This window comes from Nycticebus coucang, chromosome X, assembly GCF_027406575.1.
Source record: "Nycticebus coucang isolate mNycCou1 chromosome X, mNycCou1.pri, whole genome shotgun sequence".
Lineage (NCBI taxonomy): Eukaryota > Metazoa > Chordata > Mammalia > Primates > Lorisidae > Nycticebus > Nycticebus coucang.
This window is the reverse complement of record NC_069804.1, coordinates 93,301,631-93,325,078: the sequence shown is the minus strand read 5'-3', so window position 1 is coordinate 93,325,078 and position 23,448 is coordinate 93,301,631. Positions and strand designations below refer to the sequence as shown.

At 35.3% G+C, this 23,448-nt stretch overlaps 1 protein-coding gene across 2 annotated transcripts in view; it reads right to left on the bottom strand.

Annotated features, from left to right (window-relative positions):
• Positions 1-23,448, bottom strand: part of SH3BGRL (SH3 domain binding glutamate rich protein like) — a 148,829-nt gene that overhangs the window by 26,489 nt on the left and 98,892 nt on the right. Inside the window, exon 4 of one of the 2 annotated variants that reach the window (XM_053580193.1) lies at positions 17,752-19,096. The exons of the other annotated variant lie outside the window; for it this stretch is intronic. Coding sequence (XP_053436168.1) covers positions 19,064-19,096 — 33 coding nt within the window. The 3' untranslated portion in view covers positions 17,752-19,063. Of the gene's footprint in view, positions 1-17,751; positions 19,097-23,448 lie in introns of those variants that run through there. 2 annotated transcript variants of the gene reach the window in all.

The following is a 23,448-nucleotide window of genomic DNA, read 5'->3' as shown; positions in this document are numbered from 1 at the left end:
CTGATTCCATATAAAACGGAGTATTGTTGTGTCAAGATCTTTAAAGTATGACAGTGGAGCTTTAATAGGGATTATGTTGAAATTGTATATTGCTTTGGGTAATATGGACATTTTAACAATGTTGATTCTTCCCAGCCATGAGCATGGTATATTTTTCCATTTGTTAACATTTTCAGCTATTTCTTTTCTTAGAGTTTCATACTTCTCTTTATAGAGATCTTTCATGTCCTTTGTTAGACAAATTCAAAAATATTTCATCTTATTTGGCACCACTGTGAATGGGATAGAGTCCTTACTGTTTTTTTCAACTTACTATTGTTGGTATATATAAAGGCTACCGATTTATGAATGTTGATTTTGTAACCTGAGACATTGTTGTATTCCATGATCACTTCTAAGAGTTTTGTTGTAGTGTCCCTAGTGTTTTCCAAATATACAATCATATCATCTGCGAAGAGCAAAAGTTTGATCTCTTCTGACCCTATATACATACCCTTGATCACACTTTCTTCCCAAATTGCGGTGGCTAAAACTTCCATTACAATGTTACAAAGCAGTGGAGACAATGGGCAGCCTTGTCTGGTTCCTGATATGAGGGAAAATGATTCCAATTTAACTCCATTCAATATGATATTGGCTGTCGGTTTGCTGTAGATGGCCTCTATCAGTTTAAGAAATGTACCTTCTATACCGATTTACTTAAGTGTTGTGATCATGAAGGAATGCTGTATATTATCAAAAGCTTTTTCTGCATCGATTGAGAGAATCATATTATGGTCTTTGTTTTTTAATTTGTTTATGTGCTGGATTACATTTATAGATTTACTTATATTGAACCAGCCTTGGGACCCTGGGATAAAACCGACTTGGTCATGATGTATAATTTGTTTGATGTGTTGCTGGATTCTGTTTGTTAGGATCGTGTAGAATGTTTTTTCATCTATATTCATTAGTGATATTGGTCTATAATTTTCTTTTCTTGTTGGGTCTTTTCCTGGTTTGGGGATCAGGGTGATGTTTGCTTCATAGAACGTGTTGGGTAGTCTTCCTTCTTTCTCTACCTTTTGGAACAGGTTGAGTAATATAGGTACTAATTCCTCTTTAAAGGTTTGGTAGAATTCTGACGTGAAATTATCTGGTCCCAGGCTTTTATTTTTAGGGAGAATTTGTATGGTTGATGTTATCTCCGAACTTGATATGGGCCTGTTCAACATTTCCACATGATTCTGCCTAAGTCTTGGAAGATGACGTGCTTCCAAGTATCGGTCAATTTCCTTCAGATTTTCATATTTCTGAGAATAAATTTCTTTTAATATTCATTAAGGATTTTTTGGATTTCTGAGGAGTCTGTTGTTATTTCGTCTTTGTTGCTTCTGATTGATGAGATTAGAGATTTTACTCTTTTTTTCCTGATTAGGTTGGCCAAAGGTTTATCTATTTTATTGACCTTTTCGAAAAACCAGCTTTTTGATTTATTGATCTGTTCTATTATTCTTTTGTTTTTAATTTCATTTAATTCTGCTCTAATTTTGGTTATTTCTTTTCCTCTACTGGGTTTGATGTTGGAATGTTCTTCCTTTTCCATTTGCTTGAGATGTCCTATTAAGTTGTTAACTTCCTCTCTTTCCGTTCTCTTGAGGAAGGCTTGCAGTGCTATCAATTTCCCTCTTAGAACTGCCTTTGCAGTGTCCCAGAGAGAGGTTCTGATAGTTCGTGTTTTCATTGTCATTTTGTTCAAAAAAAATTGGCGATTTCTTTCTTAATCTCATCTCTGACCCCGCTATCATTCAGCATAAGGTTATTTAACTTCCATGTTTTCGTATGAGTATGCAGATTCCTATTGTTACTCATCTCAAGTTTTATTCCATGGTGGTCCGAGAAGATGCATGGAATAATTTCTGTTCCTTTAAATTTACTGAGGTTAGTCTTTTGACCTAGGATGTGATTGATTCTGGAGTAAGTTCCATGGGCTGATTAGAAGTATGTGTATTCAGTTTTGTTGGGATGAAATGTTCTGTAAATGTCTGCTAAATCCAAATGTTGGATGGTTAGGTTTAAATCTAAGATTTGTTTGCTCAGCTTCTTGTTGGAGGATTGATCCAACACTGCCAAAGTAGTGTTGAAATCTCCAACTATTATGGAGCTGGAGGAAATCAAGTTTCTCTTGTCTGTTAGCGTTTGTCTTATAAATTGAGGTGTATTCTGGTTGGGTGCATAGATATTAATAATTGAAATCTTATCATATTGAGTATTACCCTTAAGAAATATGAAGTGACCATTCTTGTCCTTCCTTACTTTTGTTGGTTTAAAGCCTCTTGTATCTGCATATAAAATTGCAACACCTGCTTCTTTCTGATTACCATTTCCCTGAAATATGGATGACCATCCTTTTATCCTGGGTCTGTATTTGTCTTTTAAGTTGTGACTCGTGTATGCAACAAGGATCTGGCCTCAGTTTTTAGCCAGTCAGCTAACCTATGCCTCTTTAGAGGACAGTTTAAGCTGTTCGCATTAATGGAGAATATTGATGAGTCTGGGGAAATTTTGGGTATCAAGTTTTTCCAAAGTCCAGTGGGCAATTTTAATCCTTTCTCCAGTGTGGAAATTGGAGTTTGATACGAAGTTTCTGAATGAGTTTACTTTTGTAGTATAGGATTGGGTTGGTCATTATGGAGGATAGGTCTGAGAATATCCTGAAGAGATGGTATGGTTATGGCAAATTTCTTCAACATATGAATGTCATTAAAGTATTTAATATCTCCATCATAAATGAAACTCAGTTTAGCTGGATACAAGATCCTGGGTTGAAAGTTATTTTGCTTTAGGAGATTAAAAGTCGATGAGGGCGGAGCAAGATGGCGGCCGAGTAACACCTTCCTTGCATCTGGGCACCGTGAGTCTGGGGAGATAGGACTCCAGGCATCTCTGGCTGGTGGGATCTGCCTATCATCACTCCTATATGGATACAGGGAGTCAGCGAGAGACTTCTGGACCCCAAGAGGAGGACTAAAACAGTGGAAAACCGGCAAGTCGTCGCGTGTGTTCAATACATCTAAACCCGGCCACAACTGTAAGTTCAGTAGCAGCGAGACTGCAAACCAGAAAGGCCTTACCTGTGAACTGTTTTGGTGTCCTTGGACTTGGCACTGAGTTGAACTGCCTTGGGGAGGGCCTGAGCGGGAGTGCGGAGAACTTTGGCCGCTGTCTAGGGTCCCAGTCTGAGTCACTGAGCCAGACGGAGCTAATAGTGTTTGGCGGTGGGTCACACGGAACCATTGTCAGTGATCTGCCCTGGCAAACTCCGCCCTAAGGGTCGCAGAGCTAGAAACGGGTGGGAGCTGGTAACCCAGCAACCAAGTAGCCTAAGGGTGGGGTCTGAGCCACCTTGCAGCCCTAACCCTCAGGGGCAGAGTGAGACTGGTTTTGGCACACTGGGTAAGTGGATAGCCACTTCAGCAGTGATTCCAGCGAGAAAGCTGGGAAAGCTTCTGCTCAGCAAGTTTACAAGTTCAAAGTGCCTTTTAAGTGGGCTGAAGAGAGATTTAGGCTGTCTACTTGCTGAGGTTTGAGAAATCAGCAGCCTCCAGTCGTATCAGAACTGTGATTAACATCTCATACCCCAGAGGACCACGTGTTGCCCAGACAATATTCAATAACATATACAAACTGCTATGTTTTTGGCTGTGTATTTTTTTCTTTTTCTTGGTTTGGTTGTTTTTTTTTTTTTGTTTATTTTGACGTTGTGGATGTTCTTTTGTTTTTAAATTTCAATCTTTTCCATACAGATCCCTTTTTCTCTCTCAATTTTTCTAGTTTAATTATAATTTCCCATTGCTGCCTTTTTTAATAACTAGAACTTCATTTTTGCTAGTGTTTCTACCGCTATCATTTGGTTTTTCACCCAATTTTATCCCCGTAAAGTTTTCTGTTTGCTTGTTTTGGTTTGATTTATAGCATTTTTGTCTTTCCTCTCTACTTGGTGGAGGTGGGGTACTGTGTCTGATCAGGTTAGCAAAGAGCTGCTGACCTCAAGGGAACCACCAAACTGGGCACCCCCAGAAGGTGGGGTTTATTAAGGTTGTGTTAAAGTACCCTACTGTACACCTATATTGTCCTGTCTCCCTCTTTCTGTGCCTCTCTTCTTTTTGTCAATATTCCTTATACCCACCCCCTCTCCTTTCTCTATCTTTCTTTTCTTTCTCTTATCACTCGGTCCTCCTTTCTTTCATCCCTTTTTTGCTATTCAACCTTCTCACCCTTCTGGTCCTGTAACCCTTAGTCCACAGGCACAAGAACTTAAAGAGCAAGAGGAAGTGAAAGGAAAATTAGGGCAAGGAAACAGATAAAAGAAAACACTCATGAGGAAGAATCAGCAGAAAACTCCAGGCAACATGAAGAACCAGTCTAGAACAACCCCACCAAGGGACCATGAGGTAGCTACTGCAGATGATTCCACCTGTAAAGAAATGTTAGGAATGACAGAAAGGGAATTTAGAATACACATGTTCAAAACAATGAAAGAAATGATGGAAACAATGAAGGAAATTGCTAATAAAGTGGAACATAACCAAAAGGAAAGCCAAAAACAGAATCAAATAAGAGATGAACGATATTAAGAATATAAAAAGGATATAGCAGACCTGAAGGAACTGAAGCAGTCAATTAGGGAACTTAAAGATGCAATGGAAAGTATCAGAGACAGGTTAGACCATGCAGAAGAAAGAATTTCAGAGGTAGAAGACAAAGTTCTTGAGATAACTCAGACAGTAAAAGAGGCAGCAAAGAAGAGAGAGAAAGCAGAACGTTCACTGTCAGAATTATGGGACTTTATGAAGCATTCCAACATACGAGTTATAGGAATTCCAGAAGGGGAAGAAGAATGCCCCAGAGGAATGGAAGCCATACTAGAGAATATTATAAAAGAAAATTTCCCAAACATCACCAAAGATTCTGACACACTGCTGTCAGAGGGCTATCGGACCCCAGGTCGCCTCAACTCTAACCGAGCTTCTCCAAGACACATTGTGATGAACCTGTCCAAAGTCAAGACAAAAGAAAAGATTCTGCAAGCTGCCAGGAGTAAGCGCCAGTTGACCTACAGGGGCAAATCCATGAGAGTGACCGCAGACTTCTCTAATGAAAATTTCCAAGCAAGAAGACAATGGTCATCTACTTTTAATCTACTTAAACAGAACAATTTTCAGCTCAGAATTCTGTACCCTGCTAAGCTAAGCTTAAAAATTGATGGAGAAATCAAATCATTTACGGATATACAAACATTGAGGAAATTCGCCACAACAAGACCAGCTCTACAGGAAATACTTCAACCTGTTCTGAACACTGACCACCACAATGGATCAGCAGCAAAGTAAGAACTCAGAAATCAAAGGACAGAACCTAACCTCCACACTGATGCAAAAGATAAAACTAAGCAATGGACTCTCACCAAATAAGACGAATAGAATACTACCACACTTATCCATTATCTCAATAAATGTTAATGGCTTGAATTCCCCACTGAAGAGACATAGATTGGCTGACTGGATTAAAAAACACAAGCCATCCATTTGCTGTCTGTAAGAAACACACCTGGCTTCAAAAGACAAATTAAAGCTCCGAGTCAAGGGTTGGAAGACAATTTTTCAGGCAAATGGAATTCAGAAGAAAAGAGGAGTTGCAATCTTATTTTCAGATACATGTGGATTTAAAGCAACTAAAGTCAAAAAAGACAAAGATGGTCACTTTTTATTGGTCAGGGGAAAACTACAACAAGAAGACATTTCAATTCTAAATATTTATGCACCCAATTTAAATGCTCCCAGATTCTTGACACAGACCTTACTCAGTCTGAGCAATATGATACCTGATAATACCATCATAACAGGGGACTTTAACACACCACTTACAGAGCTGGACAGATCCTCTAAACAGAAATTAAACAAAGATATAAGAGATTTAAATGAGACCCTAGAACAACTATGCTTGATAGACACATATAGAACACTCCACCCCCAAAATAAAGAATATACATTCTTCTCATCACCCCATGGAACATTCTCCAAAATTGATCATATCCTGGGACACAAAACAAATATCAACAGAATCAAAAGAATTGAAATTTTACCTTGTATCTTCTCAGACCATAAGGCACTAAAGGTGGAACTCAACTCTAACAAAAATGCTCAACCCCAACCAAAGGCATGGAAATTAAACAATCTTCTGTTGAATAACAGATGGGTGCCGGAAGAAATAAAACAGGAAATCATTAACTTCCTCGAGCATAACAACAATGAAGACACAAGCTACCAACACCTGTGGGATACTGCAAAAGCAGTTTTGAGACGAAAATTCATTGCTTTAGATACCTACATTGGAAAAACAGAAAGAGAGCACATCAACAATCTCACAAGAGATCTTATCGAATTGGAAAAAGAAGAACAATCTAAGCCTAAACTCAGTAGAAGAAAAGAAATATCCAAAATCAAATCAGAGATCAATGAAATTGAAAACAAAAGAATCATTCAGAAAATTAATGAAACAAGGAGTTGGTTTTTTGAAAAAATAAATAAAATAGATAAACCATTGGCCAGACTAACTAGAAATAGAAAAGTAAAATCTCCAGTAACCTCAATCAGAAACAATAAAGGGGAAATAACGACTGATCCCACAGAGATACAAGAGATCATCTCTGAATACTACCAGAAACTCTATGCCCAGAAATTTGACAATGTGAAGGAAATGGATCAATATTTGGAATCACACCCTCTCCCTAGACTTAGCCAGGAAGAAATAGACCTCCTGAACAGACCAATTTCAAGCACTGAGATCAAAGAAACAATAAAAAAGCTTCCAACTAAAAAATGCCCTGGTCCAGATGGCTTCACTCCAGAATTCTATCAAACCTTCAAGGAAGAGCTTATTCCAGTACTGAAGAAATTATTCCAAAAAACTGAGGAAGAAGGAATCTTCCCCAACACATTCTATGAAGCAAACATCACCCTGATACCAAAACCAGGAAAAGACCCAAACAAAAAGGAGAATTTCAGACCAATCTCACTCATGAATATAGATGGAAAAATTCTCAACAAAATCCTAGCCAATACATTACAGCTTATCATCAAAAAAGTCATTCATCATGATCAAGTAGGCTTCATCCCAGGGACGCAAGGCTGGTTTAACATATGCAAGTCCATAAACGTTATCCACCATATTAACAGAGGCAAAAATAAAGATCACATGATCCTCTCAATAGATGCAGAAAAAGCATTTGATAAAATCCAGCATCCTTTTCTAATTAGAACACTGAAGAGTATAGGCATAGGTGACACATTTCTAAAACTGATTGAAGCTATCTATGAAAAACCCACAGCCAATATTTTACTGAATGGAGTAAAACTGAAAGCTTTTCCTCTTAGAACTGGAACCAGACAAGGTTGTCCTCTGTCACCTTTACTATTCAACGTAGTGCTGGAAGTTCTAGCCAATACAATTAGGCAAGACAAGGAAATAAAGGGAATCCAAATGGGAGCAGAGGAGGTCAAACTCTCCCTCTTTGCTGATGACATGATCTTATACTTAGAGAACCCCAAAGACTCAACCACAAGACTCCTAGAAGTCATCAAAAAATACAGTAATGTTTCAGGATATAAAATCAATGTCCACAAGTCAGTAGCCTTTGTATACACCAATAACAGTCAAGATGAGAAGCTAATTAAGGACACAACTCCCTTCACCATAGTTTCAAAGAAAATGAAATACCTAGGAATATACCTAACGAAGGAGGTGAAGGACCTCTATAAAGAAAACTATGAAATCCTCAGAAAGGAAATAGCAGAGGATATTAACAAATGGAAGAACATACCATGCTCATGGATGGGAAGAATCAACATTGTTAAAATGTCTATACTTCCCAAAGCAATCTACCTATTCTATGCCATTCCTATCAAAATACCTACATCGTACTTTCAAGATTTGGAAAAAATGATTCTGCGTTTTGTATGGAACCAGAAAAAAACCCCGTATATCTAAGGCAGTTCTTAGTAATAAAAATAAAGCTGGGGGCATCAGCATACCAGATTTTAGTCTGTACTACAAAGCCATAGTGGTCAAGACAGCATGGTACTGGCACAAAAACAGAGGCATAGACACTTGGAATAGAATTGAAAACCAAGAAATGAAACTAACATCTTATAACCACCTAATCTTTCATAAACCAAACAAGAACATAACTTGGGGGAAAGACTCCCTATTCAATAAATGGTGTGGGAGAACTGGATGTCTACATGTAAAAGACTGAAACTGGACCCACACCTTTCCCCACTCACAAAAATTGATTCAAGATGGATAAAGGACTTAAACTTAAGGCATGAAACAATAAAAATCCTCCAAGAAGGCATAGGAAAAACACTGGAAGATATTGGCCTGGGGAAAGACTCCATGAAGAAGACTGCCATGGCAATTGCAACAACAACAAAAATAAACAAATGGGACTTCATTAAACTGAAAAGCTTCTGTACAGCTAAGGACACAATAACCAAAGCAAAGAGACAACCTACACAATGGGAAAGGATATTTGCATATTTTCGATCAGACAAAAGCTTGATAACTAGGATCTATAGAGAACTCAAATTAATCCACATGAAAGAAGCCAACAATCCCTTATATAAATGGGCAAGAGACATGAATAGAACTTTCTCTAAAGACGGCAGACGAATGGCTAACAAACACATGAAAAAATGTTCATCATCTCTATATATTAGAGAAATGCAAATCAAAACAACCCTGAGATATCATCTAACCCCAGTGAGAATGGCCCACATCACAAAATCTCAAAACTGCAGATGCTGGCGTGGATGTGGAGAGAAGGGAACACTTTTACACTGCTGGTGGGACTGCAAACTAGTACAACCTTTCTGGAAGGAAGTATGGAGAAATCTCAAAGCACTCAAGCTAGACCTCCCATTTTATCTTGCAATCCCATTAGTGGGCATCTACCCAGAAGGAAAAAAATCCTTTTATCATAAGGACACTTGTACTAGACTGTTTATTGCAGCTCAATTTACAATCGCCAAAATGTGGAAACAGCCTAAATGCCCACCAACCCAGGAATGGATTAACAAGCTGTGGTATATGTATACCATGGAATACTATTCAGCCATTAAAAAAATGGAGACTTTACATCCTTCGTATTAACCTGGATGGAAGTGGAAGATATTATTCTTAGTAAAGCATCACAAGAATGGAGAAGCATGAATCCAATGTACTCAATCTTGATATGAGGACAATTAATGACAATTAAGGTTATGGGGGGAAGCAGAAAGAGGGATGGAGGGAGGGGGGTGGGGCCTTAGTGTGTGTCACACTTTATGGGGGCAAGACATGATTGCAAGAGGGAGTTTACCTAACAGTTGCAATCAGTGTAACTGGCTTATTGTACCCTCAATGAATCCCCAACAATAAAAAAAAAAAATGTTTAATAGCTAACAAATTCTACTTCTATTTCTATGTCTGTATATGTCATGTACATGTAATATTTCACTGCCAAAATATTCAAAAGATATCTAATTAATTGACTTTAAAAAAACAATAAGTGCTTACATCAAATATTATATCAAGAAAACAGAATAGAACTCAAATGTTTTTTATGTTCATGTAACTTTGGTAATATTTGATAAACAAAACTAGTTTTAACCCAGCAAAAGCAGTGTCAAATCTTGGGAAGGGGCTTTTCAGACACAATGTTTGCTTTCTCCTGAGATAAGGAATGCATCACTCTGTCATAATATGACTTTTTTCAGATTATTAAATACAGCTGTATATTTCTCATTATATATATAAAAACCAGAGTTCAAATGTTTAAAGGTTATAAAACTGCCACGTCTCTAATATTCCTAAATTTTGCTGGACTTGACTACAGGCTTATTTTCTTAGTTTTCAGCCTCTAAATTCTGAGCTCTAGATAGTTGGCTGTGATAAGGACCAAGAACATGTTCTCGGTGCCTAGGCCAGCAGCTACAAGGCACAGTCTAGCTCACACCACTCTACTTTCCTGCTCTAGCTTTGCCCCTTGGCTATTCTGGGAGAAACTGAACCCCCCGCAGTCTTCCTGCTTTCTGTTTCAATTCTGCACATGGTAAATAACTTAAGGACACAGGTAAGTCCTTCTCTTTGTAGCTGTCATTCATGCCACCTGACCATGTGAAACGTAGGACCGGGGAACACATAAGGATGGTGCCTATGTTGTCATTTCAGAACACTTGTCAGGAACTTTAAACCTTTAAAGTGATGTTATGTTAAGCTAGGTTGATAATCATAAAATGTCAAGTTATTTGTTAGAAACCATACTTCAGCTGTTTATGATTATTTGGGAAAACAAGTCTTTTCTCTTTCAAAGGATAAGATTTTTGCCTTTTAAAAGGCAAATGTTTGGCAAAGTGAATAATTAATTTTATAGTAAACTGTGATCTTGTTTTGCAAAAAAAATATATATTTTTTTGGGGGGGTGGGTAAGAATGCTTAAAAAGAATGGAAAATAGCATTGTGTAGGAAATGATCTTTTTTTATTATTAAATCATAGCTGTGTACATTAATGTGACCATGGGGCACCATACACTGGTTTTATAGACCGTTTGACACATTTCATCACACTGGTTAACATAGCCTTCCTGGCATTTTCTTAGTTATTGTGCTAAGATATTTATATTCTACATTTACTAAGTTTCACATGTACCCTTGAAAGATGCACCGAAGGTGTAATCCCACCAATCACCCTCCCTCTGCCCATCCTCCCCCCTCACTCCCCTCCTTCTCCCCCTTTCCCCTATTCTTAGGTTATAACTGAGTTATAGCTTTCATATGAAAGCCATAAATTAGTTTCATAGTAGGGCTGAGTACATTGGATACTTTTTCTTCCATTCTTGAGATACTTTACTAAGAAGAATATGTTCCAGCTTCATCCATGTAAACATGAAAGAGGTAAAGTCTCCATCTTTCTTTGAGGTTGCATAATATTCCATGGTGTACATATACCACAATTTATTAATCCATTCATGGATCGATGGACACTTGGGCTTTTTCCATGACTTAGCAATTGTGAATTGGGCTACAATAAACATTCTGGTACAAATATCTTTGTTATAATGTGATTTTTGGTCTTCTGGGTATATACCTAGTCGAGGAAATATACGATTGATACTGATTTCATCTCTTGGTTTTCTGATCAGTTCTATATGGCTATATTTCTATTTGTGCCAATATCATGCTGTTTTGATTACCTGTGGACTTGTAATATAGCTTGAATTCTTGCAGGTGGTTGCCAATGGCTTTGTTTTATTATCTAAGAATAGACTTGGATATACAGGATTATTTCTGGTTCTATACAAAACGAAGTACTATTTTTTCCACTTCTTCAAAATATGATGTTGGTGTTTAAATGGGGATGGCATTGAATCTATAGATTGCTTTGGGTAGAACAGACATGTTAATGTTGTTGATTTTTCCCAGGCAAGAGCATGGTATGTTCTTCCATTTGTTAATGTCTTCTGCTATTTCTTTTCTTAGGGGTTCACAATTACCTTTATAGAGATCCTTATCCTCTTTTGTTAGTTATATTCTTAAGTATTTCATTTTCTTTGAAACTACTCTGAAGGGAATTGTGTCTTTGATTTGCTTCCCATCTTGGCAGTTGTTGGCATATAAAAAGGCTACTGATTTGTGGACACTGATTTTATATCCTGAGACATTACTGTATTTCTTGATCACTTCCAGGAGTTTTGTGATTGAGTTTCTGGGGATTCCTAAGAATAAGATCATATCATCAGCAAAGAGCAAGAGTTTGACCTCCTCTGCCCCCATCTGGATGTCCTTCATGTTCTTTTCTTGCTTGATCACATTGGCTAAAGCTTCCAGAACTATGTTGAATAATAGTGACAATAGTGGCTATCCTAGTCTGGTTCCAGTTCTAAAGTGTAAAAGCTTTCACTTCTACTCTACTCAATATGATGTTATCTGTGTATTTGTCATAGATGGCTTCAATCACCTAAAAATAGGCATCTATACCTATTTTCTTAAGTGTTCTTGTTAAGAAACTGAATTTTTTCAAATGTTTTTTGTGCATCTATTGAAAAGATCATTTTGTATTTGTTTTTGCTTCTATTCATCATTGCCAGATGAAAGTAAGTTACTGTCCCCTGTTTAGTTCCAGCTGGTAGCTGTAAAGAATCTTAACCTTCTGCATAGATACAATCACATTCTGGAAACCTAAATGTAGTTTCTAAGATATCTTCCAGACCCAGAATTTCAGTAGATTGGTTAACACACCCAGACCAGAAACCTGTATCAAAAAATTGACTCAACAGGAATTGTGACCCCAGGAGCTGAAGGAAAACAAGAAGATAATTTTCACACCCCTATAATTTTGCCCTAAACTTAGCCTATTAGGAAACTTAATTACTTAATCTCCTGCCTGTCAAACTATCCTTAAAATCCTATCTCACCAATCCTCAGGGAGGTCATTTAAGAAATTCCTCCTGTCTCCCTGCTTAACACTATGCAGAATAAACTCTTTTTCTGTTGTAAACCCTGATGTCTCTGTGTATTGGCTTCCTCTTGGGCAGTAGGCAAATGAACTTTCTTGGACAGCAACAAATCTATACCTTCTCTGTTTTGTTTTTCTAAGTCATTTGTGCAGAGCATTTACCTCAAAATTATATTTTATAAAGCAGAATTTTTGATACCATAACAATCATAACATTAAACAAGATCATGATGTAATTTTTAAATTTAAGTAAATTAAAACAAGTGGTTGAATCTCAGAATTTTGGATTTTTATTCAATTCTTAATGCATAAATTTATTTTATATATGGCTACCTAAGGAGAGTTAAGTATAGAAGTACAGAAAAGGATAATACTTTTCAGCCTAACTTTTATGGTGATAGCACTGAAAGGCAAAAATGCAGATTTTGGAAGGCAGTTTGGAAGCAGAATTTCTTCTTTCTCAGGGGGCTTCAGACTTTTTCTGTAAAGGTCATAAATTGGATGGAGTCTGCTCTCCTTTTTGTAGAGGATAATTGGTTTCACAATGTTTATTGATTTAAATCCTAATCATATGTAAAAACAATACATTCACAGGAATATCTGGACTGCTTTTTGATCAAATGAATTGGCATCATGGCATAGTCCAGTGGACACATAAAATTAATCATCACACAAAATTCTCAGGGTTATTGTGAAGATTAAGAGAAATTAAGTGGGCAGAGCACCTAGCAAAGTGTTCAGAGTAGTTGTACAGCCTTCTGTTAGGTCACAATATAACAACTGGGATTTGGGTCAAGAAAAACAAGAAGTGGAAGATGCTCTCTATATGTTCTGAAGCAATTATGATTTACTCAAAAGTGAGGGAATGAAAATAAAGATGCTAAAAAGAGGACCTAATTATGTCTAATTCTTCCTCTACATTACCTAAGTAGTAATACAGATTAATACTTGAAGGATTTTAAAATTTTTAGTTTGTGAAATAATGTACTATGTTAAAACTTTTGAATTTGTGGTGGAAATAAAATATATTTTATTATGAAAGGTAACCATGCAGAGATTTTGTAGTGTTGAAGTGAGGAGAATGGCAAACCTTACCCAATTAACCTGAAGAAAATTAAAGAGTAATTTAAAGTTTCTGAAAGTTTTCCTAAAAGCATACAGTTGTATGCCTTTAGGAAGAAGATGATATCATATGCTAACTAATTTCCACAAAAAGAAATGAAGATATCAAAAATGGTAAACAAGAGGGTTAATATATGAATTTTTAAAATCTCATATTTGTGTTCTCCTTTCTTTCATAGATTTTTTAAAGACACGATATTATATGTAAGTATAAAAATTTAAAACAAATTACTGTTTGATTTGTAACATATATAGATTTAATATTTATAATTATAATAGCACAAAGAGTAGAAGAGGGAAGAGAGATTTTAGGAGTAAAATTTCTGTATCTCACTGGAATTAAGTGAATATAAATCTGAAGGCAATTTTAATAAAGAAAGTCATATTATAAGCTCTAGACAAAAATTGTAATGAAGACATTGATGCCAAAAATTGTATAATCCAGTTTAAAGTCTGATAATAACAAAACAGATAGGAAAAAAAAAAAACAAAATCCACTGTATAGTTTGTTTGAAAGATACACGTTATGTTCAAAGATAATCATTGGTTGAAAGTGAACAGAAATCAACAATTATAAGGACTAACTATACTAATATCACACACAAGATAGACTTTTAAAAAACAAAAAAGTTGATAAGTAAAACAGAAGTATTTTATAATGATTAAGTATCAATTAATGAAGAAGAAACAATTGTAAAAAATATATACAAACATAACAAAAGATCCTCCAAATAAATTAAGCAAAAACTTACAAAATTGAAGTGAGATGTAGCCACTTGAAACCATCTTTGAAACGCTCAAGCCACCACCACCAGGGCACTCATTCATTTCAAGTACACATAAAATACGATCCAGTATAGATCATGTTAGGCAATAAAACAAAACACAGCAAACTTAAAAGGACCGAAATCACAGAAAGTATGCTATCTAACCAAAACGGAACAAAATCAATAATCAAGAACAGAGGAAAATTGGAGAAATTCGCAACAGTTAACAATTTAAAAAGACCCTCTTAACTAGCCAATGGGTCAAAGAAGAAATAATAAAGAAAATTAGAAAATATCATTATGTTAATATAAATGAAAATTAAAGCACAACATATCAAAACTTATGGGATATAGTTAAAGCAGTATCTTGGAGTAAAAATTTTTGCAAAAGTTAATATGAAGGAAAAAATTCTGCAAGCAGCCAGGTATAAGAAAAGTCTTACCTACAAAGGAAAAAATATTAGATTGACTACAGATCTTTCAGCTGAAATTTTTCAAGCCAGAACAGTATGGTCATTGACATTTAATCTTCTTTTTTTATTAAGCCATAACTGTGTACATTAAGGCATTTATGGGGCACAATGTGCTGATTTGATATACAATGTGGAAAGCTTACATCAAACTTGTTAACATAACCATCACTTCACTTATTTATTTTGGTAAGACATTTATACTCTACTCTTAATAGTTTTGAAATGTATAATTGCATTACACCTTTAATCTTCTAAAACAAAACAACTTTCATTGTGTTCCACTAAACTAAGTTTCATTTGTTATGGAGAAATCAAACACTTTTCTGAAATCCATATGTTTAGGAAATTTGCCTTCACTAGACCAGCTCTCCAGGAAATACTCAGACCCATTTTTCATAATATTCAACGCAATGGCCTGTTCCCAAAGTAAACACACTGAGAATTTAAACAACAAAACTGAGATTTCACAGTGATGAAAGCATTGGAGTGAGGGGAGTGGGGCTTTGGTGTGTGCCACACCTTCTGGGGGCAAGACATGATTGTAAGAGGGACTTTACCTAACAAATGTAATCAGTGTAACCTGGCTTACTGTACCCTCAATGAATCCCCAACAATAAAAAATATATACATATTCACTGGACCTTTGAAAACAAAGACAACTAAAACATTACCATATCTATCACTTTACTCAATTAATGTGAATGGCTTAAATTCTCCTCTAAAGAGGCACCGGTTGGCTAACTAAATACAAAATCTCAGGCCTGGTATCTACAGCCTACAAGAAACTTATCTTACTTCAAAGGATAATGCAAGACTCAGGGTGAAGGGATGGTCACATATAATACAGGCAAATGGAAATCAGAAAAAAAAACAGGAGTTGCAATTTTATTTGTTGATACAATTAGATTTAAACCAACAAAAATAAGGAAAGATAAGGATGGACACTACATATTTGTCAAGGGAAACACTCAACATGAAGAAACTTCAACATTTATGCCCCTACCCGAATGCTCCTTGATTTATAAAACAAACCCTAATGGATCTGAACAATATAGCTTCCTGCACTATAATATTGGAGATTTTAGGACTCCTTTGGCTGTTCAGGATACATCCTTGAAGAAGAAACTAAACAAAGAAATAATGGACTTAAACTTGACCCTAGAACAAATGTACTTAACAGAAAATTACAGAACATTTGATCCTAATAAAACTAAATACACAGTCTTCTCATCAGCCCACAGATCATCCTCAAAAATTGATCATGTTGTAGGACACAAGTCTGACCTCAACAAATGCAAAATAATAGAAATTCTTGGTATCTTCTCAGACCATCATGGAATAAAAGTTGATCTTAACAGCAACAGAAACATTCATACTCAATGAAAGTCATGGAAACTAATTAACCTTAGGCTGAATGATAGCTCAAAGACGAGATTAAGAAGGAAATAATCTGATTTTTGGATCAAACTGATAATGAAGACACAAACTATAAAAACCTGTGGGATACTGTAAAGGCAGTCCTAAGAGCAAAATTTATAGCATTAGAAGCCTTCATCAAAAAAAAAAAAAAAAGAAAGAGAGGAAATCAGTGACTACTAGGCCTTCCCAAGCAACTGAAAAAGGAAGAACAATCCAACTCCAAACCCAGTAGAAGAAAATACATAACCAAAATTAAAGCAGAACTATATGAAATTGAAAACAAAAGGATCATTGAGAAGATCAACAAAACAAAAAGTTGGTTCTTTGGAAAGATTAATAAAATTGATGAACCTTTGGCTGGACTAACCAGAAACAGAAAAGTAAAATCTCTAATTAACTTCAAGCAAAAATGATAAAGGGGGTATAACAACAGATACCACAGACATTCAAACAATTTTCAATGATTACTACAAAAATCTCTATTCTCAGAAACATGAAAATCCGGAGGATATGGACCAATACTTGGAAGCACAGCACCTTCCTAGACTAAACCAGAAAGAATTAGAAATTTTGAATAGACCTATAACAAGCACTTACAAAGCAACAACTGTACAAAATCTTTCAAAAAAGTAAAGTCCAGAAGCAGATGGTTTCATATCAAAATTCTACTAAACCTTCAGAGAGCAACTAGTACCTATAATACATAAACTTTTCCACAACATAGAAAAAGAAGGAATCCTCCCCAACATATTCTCCAAAGCAAATATCACCTTGATCTCCAAACCAGGAAAGGACCCAACCAAGAAAGAAAATTATATTTTCTAGGCAAATATTTTAATAGTTCTTTAGAAAACTGACCTTAATATTTAGAATTTCACTTGCTTCTCTTGTATCTACCACACATATATGCCTCAGTTGACAAAATGACAATTTCAATTGAGGAAGACCTAAATCCAATCATTTACTTTAAGTATACATATATGTTAATTTTAATATATTGTCTAATAGATATAAAGATCAAAAATGCATCTTTTTTGAAGAATTCCTGTTTTTGACAGTGTTTGATATTCAATAAAAGTAAAAATGAACACACAGAATTTCCCAACTATCATCCATAGTGTTTAATAAAGCTCATGAAGCAATATTGGCTAAAAATATTTTTGAAGCATTTCTTATCATTTATTACAAAGCATCCTATTTTCTCTAGTTGTCTATAGCATGTTTCTAAACAAAATGATAGAATAGTTTGCCGCCATTCTGTATGGCTAAATTTAGAGCTCTAAAAAGGGAACGTAGGGAAAAAACTTGAATTATATTCAAATTGTTTTCTTTCTGTTATTTTCTGTTTCCTCCTTCTCACACTCTAAAAAATACATTACTCACCTAACATTACTATTATATTATTTAGAAACTCCAGGGACACATAAATCATGTTTCTAAAAGTATTAAGTTTATTTTAAAGCATCACATCAAGTTTGAATTTCAGTAAACAAAGCCATATCTTCATTTTAAGTTGATTTTGGCTAAGAATACAGACTTGCATACAACAGGTACAATAAAGTAAAGTAAAAGGTGTTTACTTTTAGTAATAAAATAGTATGTGCATGCGTGTGTGTGTGTATATATATATATATATATCTTCTGTGTAAGTGATTTAGGACATGTTTCTTGTCTTTTTAGAAGTGTTTAGAACTACTATTTTAAAAGTTGCCCTTTTTATTTGTTACTTGTGTTTTTGCCGGAATAGATGCATTAAAATATTCTCTTTGTTTTGATTAATGTACTCATACAATATATGCCTAAACTGAAATCAAGTGATCAGATATCTTAGAAATAATGACCTTCATGATCACAAGCTATTTTACAGGGGGGAGGGATCACTAAGATTTATTCAAAGAAAACCCAAGGAAAACTATCCTGGGCAGAGACTGCCAACCTATTTTATAATAAACAAAAGGTTTGAGCTCATTGAAGAGCATGCCATTTTTAACCTACTTATCCATTTCCACAATATACATGTGTGTATTTTACGAGGGGAAGAACTCAGAGACCTAATTCCATCTTAGCTGTGTAGTTAAATAAGGAAATTTTCAATGAATGCATGGCTTGATTTTTTTTTGGGGGGGTAGGCAGTCATCTATTCTTATCACTGAAATATGCAATTAAAGGCTACATTTAGAAGCCTGGAAAACTTGTGGTTCAGAACGCCAAAGTTTCATCTACAAAAGAATGGGAATGTTATATTTACTACAGGAAATTACAGTGCTTAACATATTATAAACAATTACCTGCAAGTAGTTTTAATCATAACAACATGACATCAAAAAAGGTACATATTTGTGTTCATTAAAATTAATGAGGTTATTTTGGTATAAGTGACAGATTATTTCTCTCTTCCCTATCTCCTTTTAAAACTCCTCAATACTGAGCTGCAGATATGAATACAAAAAAAAAGGTTAAGGGTGTTTTCTTATAAAATGAGTAATGTACATAAAATGCTCTGGCAGATAACATTATTGCACTATACCTACTAAAATTTTATGTTCATTTCTCATTCTCATCATCATAATGCTCACATTTTAATACATTTTAATTATATATTCATTTGTGTTCTTAGCATATGAAAACACCAATTAATCTATTGTTTCACCATTAAGCCTATCCTTTTTGAAGCCAAGATAATTCTGCTACTTTAGAAGAGCAATGGGGACTAGTTTTCAAGATGCTTAAGGCAGAATGTTTAAAACTCATGCTTGCTTCTTTGCTTGGGCTTCTGCTTCCTGAAAGGAAATTAAATAAAAAAAGAAGTTAAGATTATATAACACAGAGGAGATGCACATATATATTTTGGTTAGACTATATTAGCTCACATTACTAAGAATATTCAAAAGTTCCCAGAAAAGATTACTTAAAAAGTTCTTAATAGAAAAACCATAGAATAGAAACTGCTATCTTGAAACAGATATAGTAAAAGACTGCCTAATCATTACCAATAATTTGAAATAGTTGCATAAATGCAAGTGATTTACAGTTATAGTTGACATTTTATGTAAAATAGTGAACTGTTTCTTTCTGTGATTTTTTACAAAAACTGAGAACTCAGAAACATTGTTACCTAAAGTTTACAGTTAATTGAGTATGGTTAATTAAGGTTTAAATTACTTAGAAAATGTGCTGTTCGTTAAAATATCACTGGTTTATGTTTTATAACAGTACACATGGTAGCAGATCAGGACGTGTTTCTTCTCCTGTGAACTACAAGATACTCACTTCTAGCAGAGAAACTCTGACCTATGTGGGTGCTCTGGCGTCTAACAATACATGACACAAAATAAACATAAAGGAAAGTTTGTTGAACTGAAGATGAGTGACAAGTGTGCCTTTGGTGAAAGACTCATCAGATTAAGCATTGGCAAACCAACTGGGGTGTCCAGAACATGTGGAAACAAGCCATCCCTTACAGCCTCATTGGCATGCAACTGTGCAGATACCAAGGGATGCTAGATAATATCACTCTAAACACCTGTCACTAATTAATACTTGACAGTCTCAGAGAATCCAAGAACATCTGAATATTCCAAAATTAGTCTCTGATACTGTGTCCAAAAGAAAGGGAAAATCAAAAAGAGAAGATTTTACCCCAAAAAGGCAAAAATAAAGGAAAGAAATAATAAAGGACCCTATAATTCATTCTTAAAACACCCTTAAAAATCAGATAAAATTTACTACTGAATCACCTTCTAAAATATCTAGTTTAAAATAAAAAGTCCTGAAGCTTCTTTCGAACTTCTAACTTATTGTTTGGCTATAAAAAGGAATATATTGTAGATCTACGTTATGCATTGTGTTTTCTTTTTATAGAAAAAGCTTTAAGTAATTTGCACACACAATATATCAAATGTTATGCTAATACTCCTGAAAAGCCTTGCATATACAGTTTGGAGAAGCAGTAGTATAATACTGTGCCATAATGTGAAGGGCTTCTTTCTACCAGCACCTAAGTTACACCCTATAAATTTTTCTCATAATTCGTCAAAAACTCCATTGCTCTCAGGTATACTTACTAATGGAGGTTATTACTGACACAAACATCCAAAACAAAATTCAATTCAAAATTATTTTTAAATTTTCTTTAGAATGCATCATATTTAAAGTACTTTTCTGATTATATTTTATTCATCAAATACATAAATTGAACTTAAAGCCTTACTAGTACCTAAAAGTATATAGCTGATATTTATAGAATTGAGACCATACAATGAACCTGAGAAACTTAGAAGCAAGCATATGAGATGCTCCCCCCAACTCCTAATAAAAATATCATCCAATAAATGCACTGGTTTTGACTCAGATAATCTTGGGTTAAAACTCCAAGTCTGTTACTTATTATATATTTTTGAACAAATTCCTTAAATTAACTGAGTATCAGTTTCCTCATCTATAAAATAGTTCTAATGACATCTAGCTCACAGGTATGATGTAAGGATAAAATGAGATGTACCTGATGTGCGAAATTCATTGGTTGGCCCATAACAAGCATACCCTGTTTTCCCGAAAATAAGACATCCTCCGAAAATAAGACCTACTTACAGGAACGATAAGACATCCCCTGAAAATAAGACCTAGCGCATCTTTGGGAGCACACCTTAAAATAAGACGCTGTCTTATTTTCGGGGAAACAGGGTATTAGTATTGAGAACATTGGATAACTGCTTTTCCATTCTTGTGATACTTTACTAAAAAGAATGTGTTTCAATTCTATCCAGAATATTACAAAAGATGTGAAGTCACCATTATTTTTTATGGCTGAATAGTATTCCAAGATATGCATGTACCACAATTTGTTAATCCATTCCTGAGTTGATGGGCATGTAGGTTGTTTCCACATCTTGGCAATTGTAAATGGGGCTTCTATAAACAATCCAGTGCAAATGTCCTTATGATAAAATGATTTTTTTCTTCTGGGAAGATGCCTCATAATGGGATTGTGGGGTCAAATGGGATATCTAACCTGAGCTTTTTAAGGATTCTCCACACTTCTTTCCAAAGATGCAAACCAATGAAAACTATTTCAATAATTTTTAAATGTAAAGAGTATTCATGCTATTTAGAAAATAAAGAACGAGAGAAAACATGCATTTTAACTATGGTTCCTTTCAGTCTCCTTTTTATCTTATGCATAGATTTTAAATGTAATTAGAGTATTAATTATACTGTATAAGGAATTCTATAGCTCATCTAATATAGACTTTTACAAAATATCACTTTTTAGTCAGAACACAAGTTCATTCAGTGAATAAACTATTTTTATTGATCCTATAGTTGTACACTTAACTTGTTTCCAAAGCTCAGAATTATATACAGTATGATAATTTGATTTATAATTTTCATCTATGAAGTTTAGTCATTGGATGAATTGATATGGTTTATGCTCCTGTTAAATATTTAACTTTTTTTTCAAAGTCTTGAGACTATAAACAACATTTTGATTCATGGTTTTATCCATAAAGGTTTTTTCTGTATATAAGATTATTTCATTATACTTTTAATAACTAATTAAATTGGGCATTACTAATTACTGTGTGAAGAAATATGAAAATGTTAGAGGTTCTTGGCCCTTGGTAGAGTGCTCTGGCATCATAGCTTACAGCAACCTCAAACTCTTGGGCTCAAGCTATTCTCTTGCCTCAGCTTCCCAAGTAGCTATGAATATAGGTGTCCACCACAATTCCTGGCTATTTTTAGAGATGAGGTCTCACTCTGGCTCAGGCTGGTCTTTAACCTGTGAGCTCAGGAAACCCACCACCTTGGTCTCTCAGAATGCTGGGATTACAGGCATATTTTTTCATTCTGTTTTATACCACCACCTATAATATGTGGGAGATATATAGGTTGACTTCTCAGTGGAGTGCCCTGCCTCAATTCTGGGGGAACCAGGGGAAATGCCTGCTAGTCAGCAATTCCTGGGGGTTCTTTAGAATCACAAAAAAGGGAAAGAATCCAGAGGTGCCCACCTGCCTGGTCAGGACAGACTAGGTCCAAGCCTTTGAGAGTCAACAGACGGGTGGGATTAAACCCTGGGTTACATCCCCTACCTGAACAGAACTGCTTCTCTCTCACCCTCTATTTATATACATCACTGTTTACCAACCCCCTGCTCCTTATCCTAGCTTTCTCTCTATCCAGTCTTCCTGGGAACTTCGCATATGCACCTTTGTTAAAAATAAATAAAAACCTGAAGAAGCCAGAAAGAGGTTGCATTATCTTGGTCTATCAAGTCTGAGTTAGCATAAGCCATCTCTGGGCATCCTCAAACTTGTTTTTCCTTAAAAGTGGTGTTTAGTTGTTTCTAGTGTTGTTTTCCAGCTGGCATTCAAACTAGGTCGGGGTTTGTGCACATTAACTCCCTACAATAATAGAGCACTTGATTCCATGTACCCTTCCTAACAATGAGTGTTTTCTTTTTGCTGATTACATAGATGAAAACTACATCTCATTTTATCACATTTCTTTATCATCAGTGAACTTTTCCAATGTGGATCAATTAGCTGTGCTTCTGGGCAGCACCTGTGGCTCAGTGGGTAGGGCACTGGCCCCATATACCAAGGGTGGTGGGTTCGAATCCAGCCCCAGACAGACTACAACAACAACAACGACAAAAAAATAGCCGGGCAATGTGGTGGGTACCTGTAGTCCCAACTACTCAGGAGGCTGAGGCAGGAAAAAAAAAATTACCTGTGCTTCTTATTTGATATACTTTCTGTTCAACAAGTACTGTTAAAGAGGAAAAACTCTGGAAATCGACCTGAAGGGTAATAATATAACCATTCTGTTATTAAATTCATCACTCTTCATCTTGGAAAAAGCTATTAAATGCCCAGTGTGTCAGCTCCCTCTTTTATAGTCCTTCATACCATTCATTGTTCTTTTACTTTATTCCTACTCCAAGTCTTTAAACAATGATGAAAAATCCACTATAACAAAGCTGAATGCCTCCCCTATGGGCTCAATTCTAACTACATCTGGGTTCTTTATCAGCTCACTCCACCTACCTCCTAAACGTACTTTATATATGTGATTACATACACCTCTTTGCCCTACTAGGAATTAAGTTACACACCTGTCTGCCCTA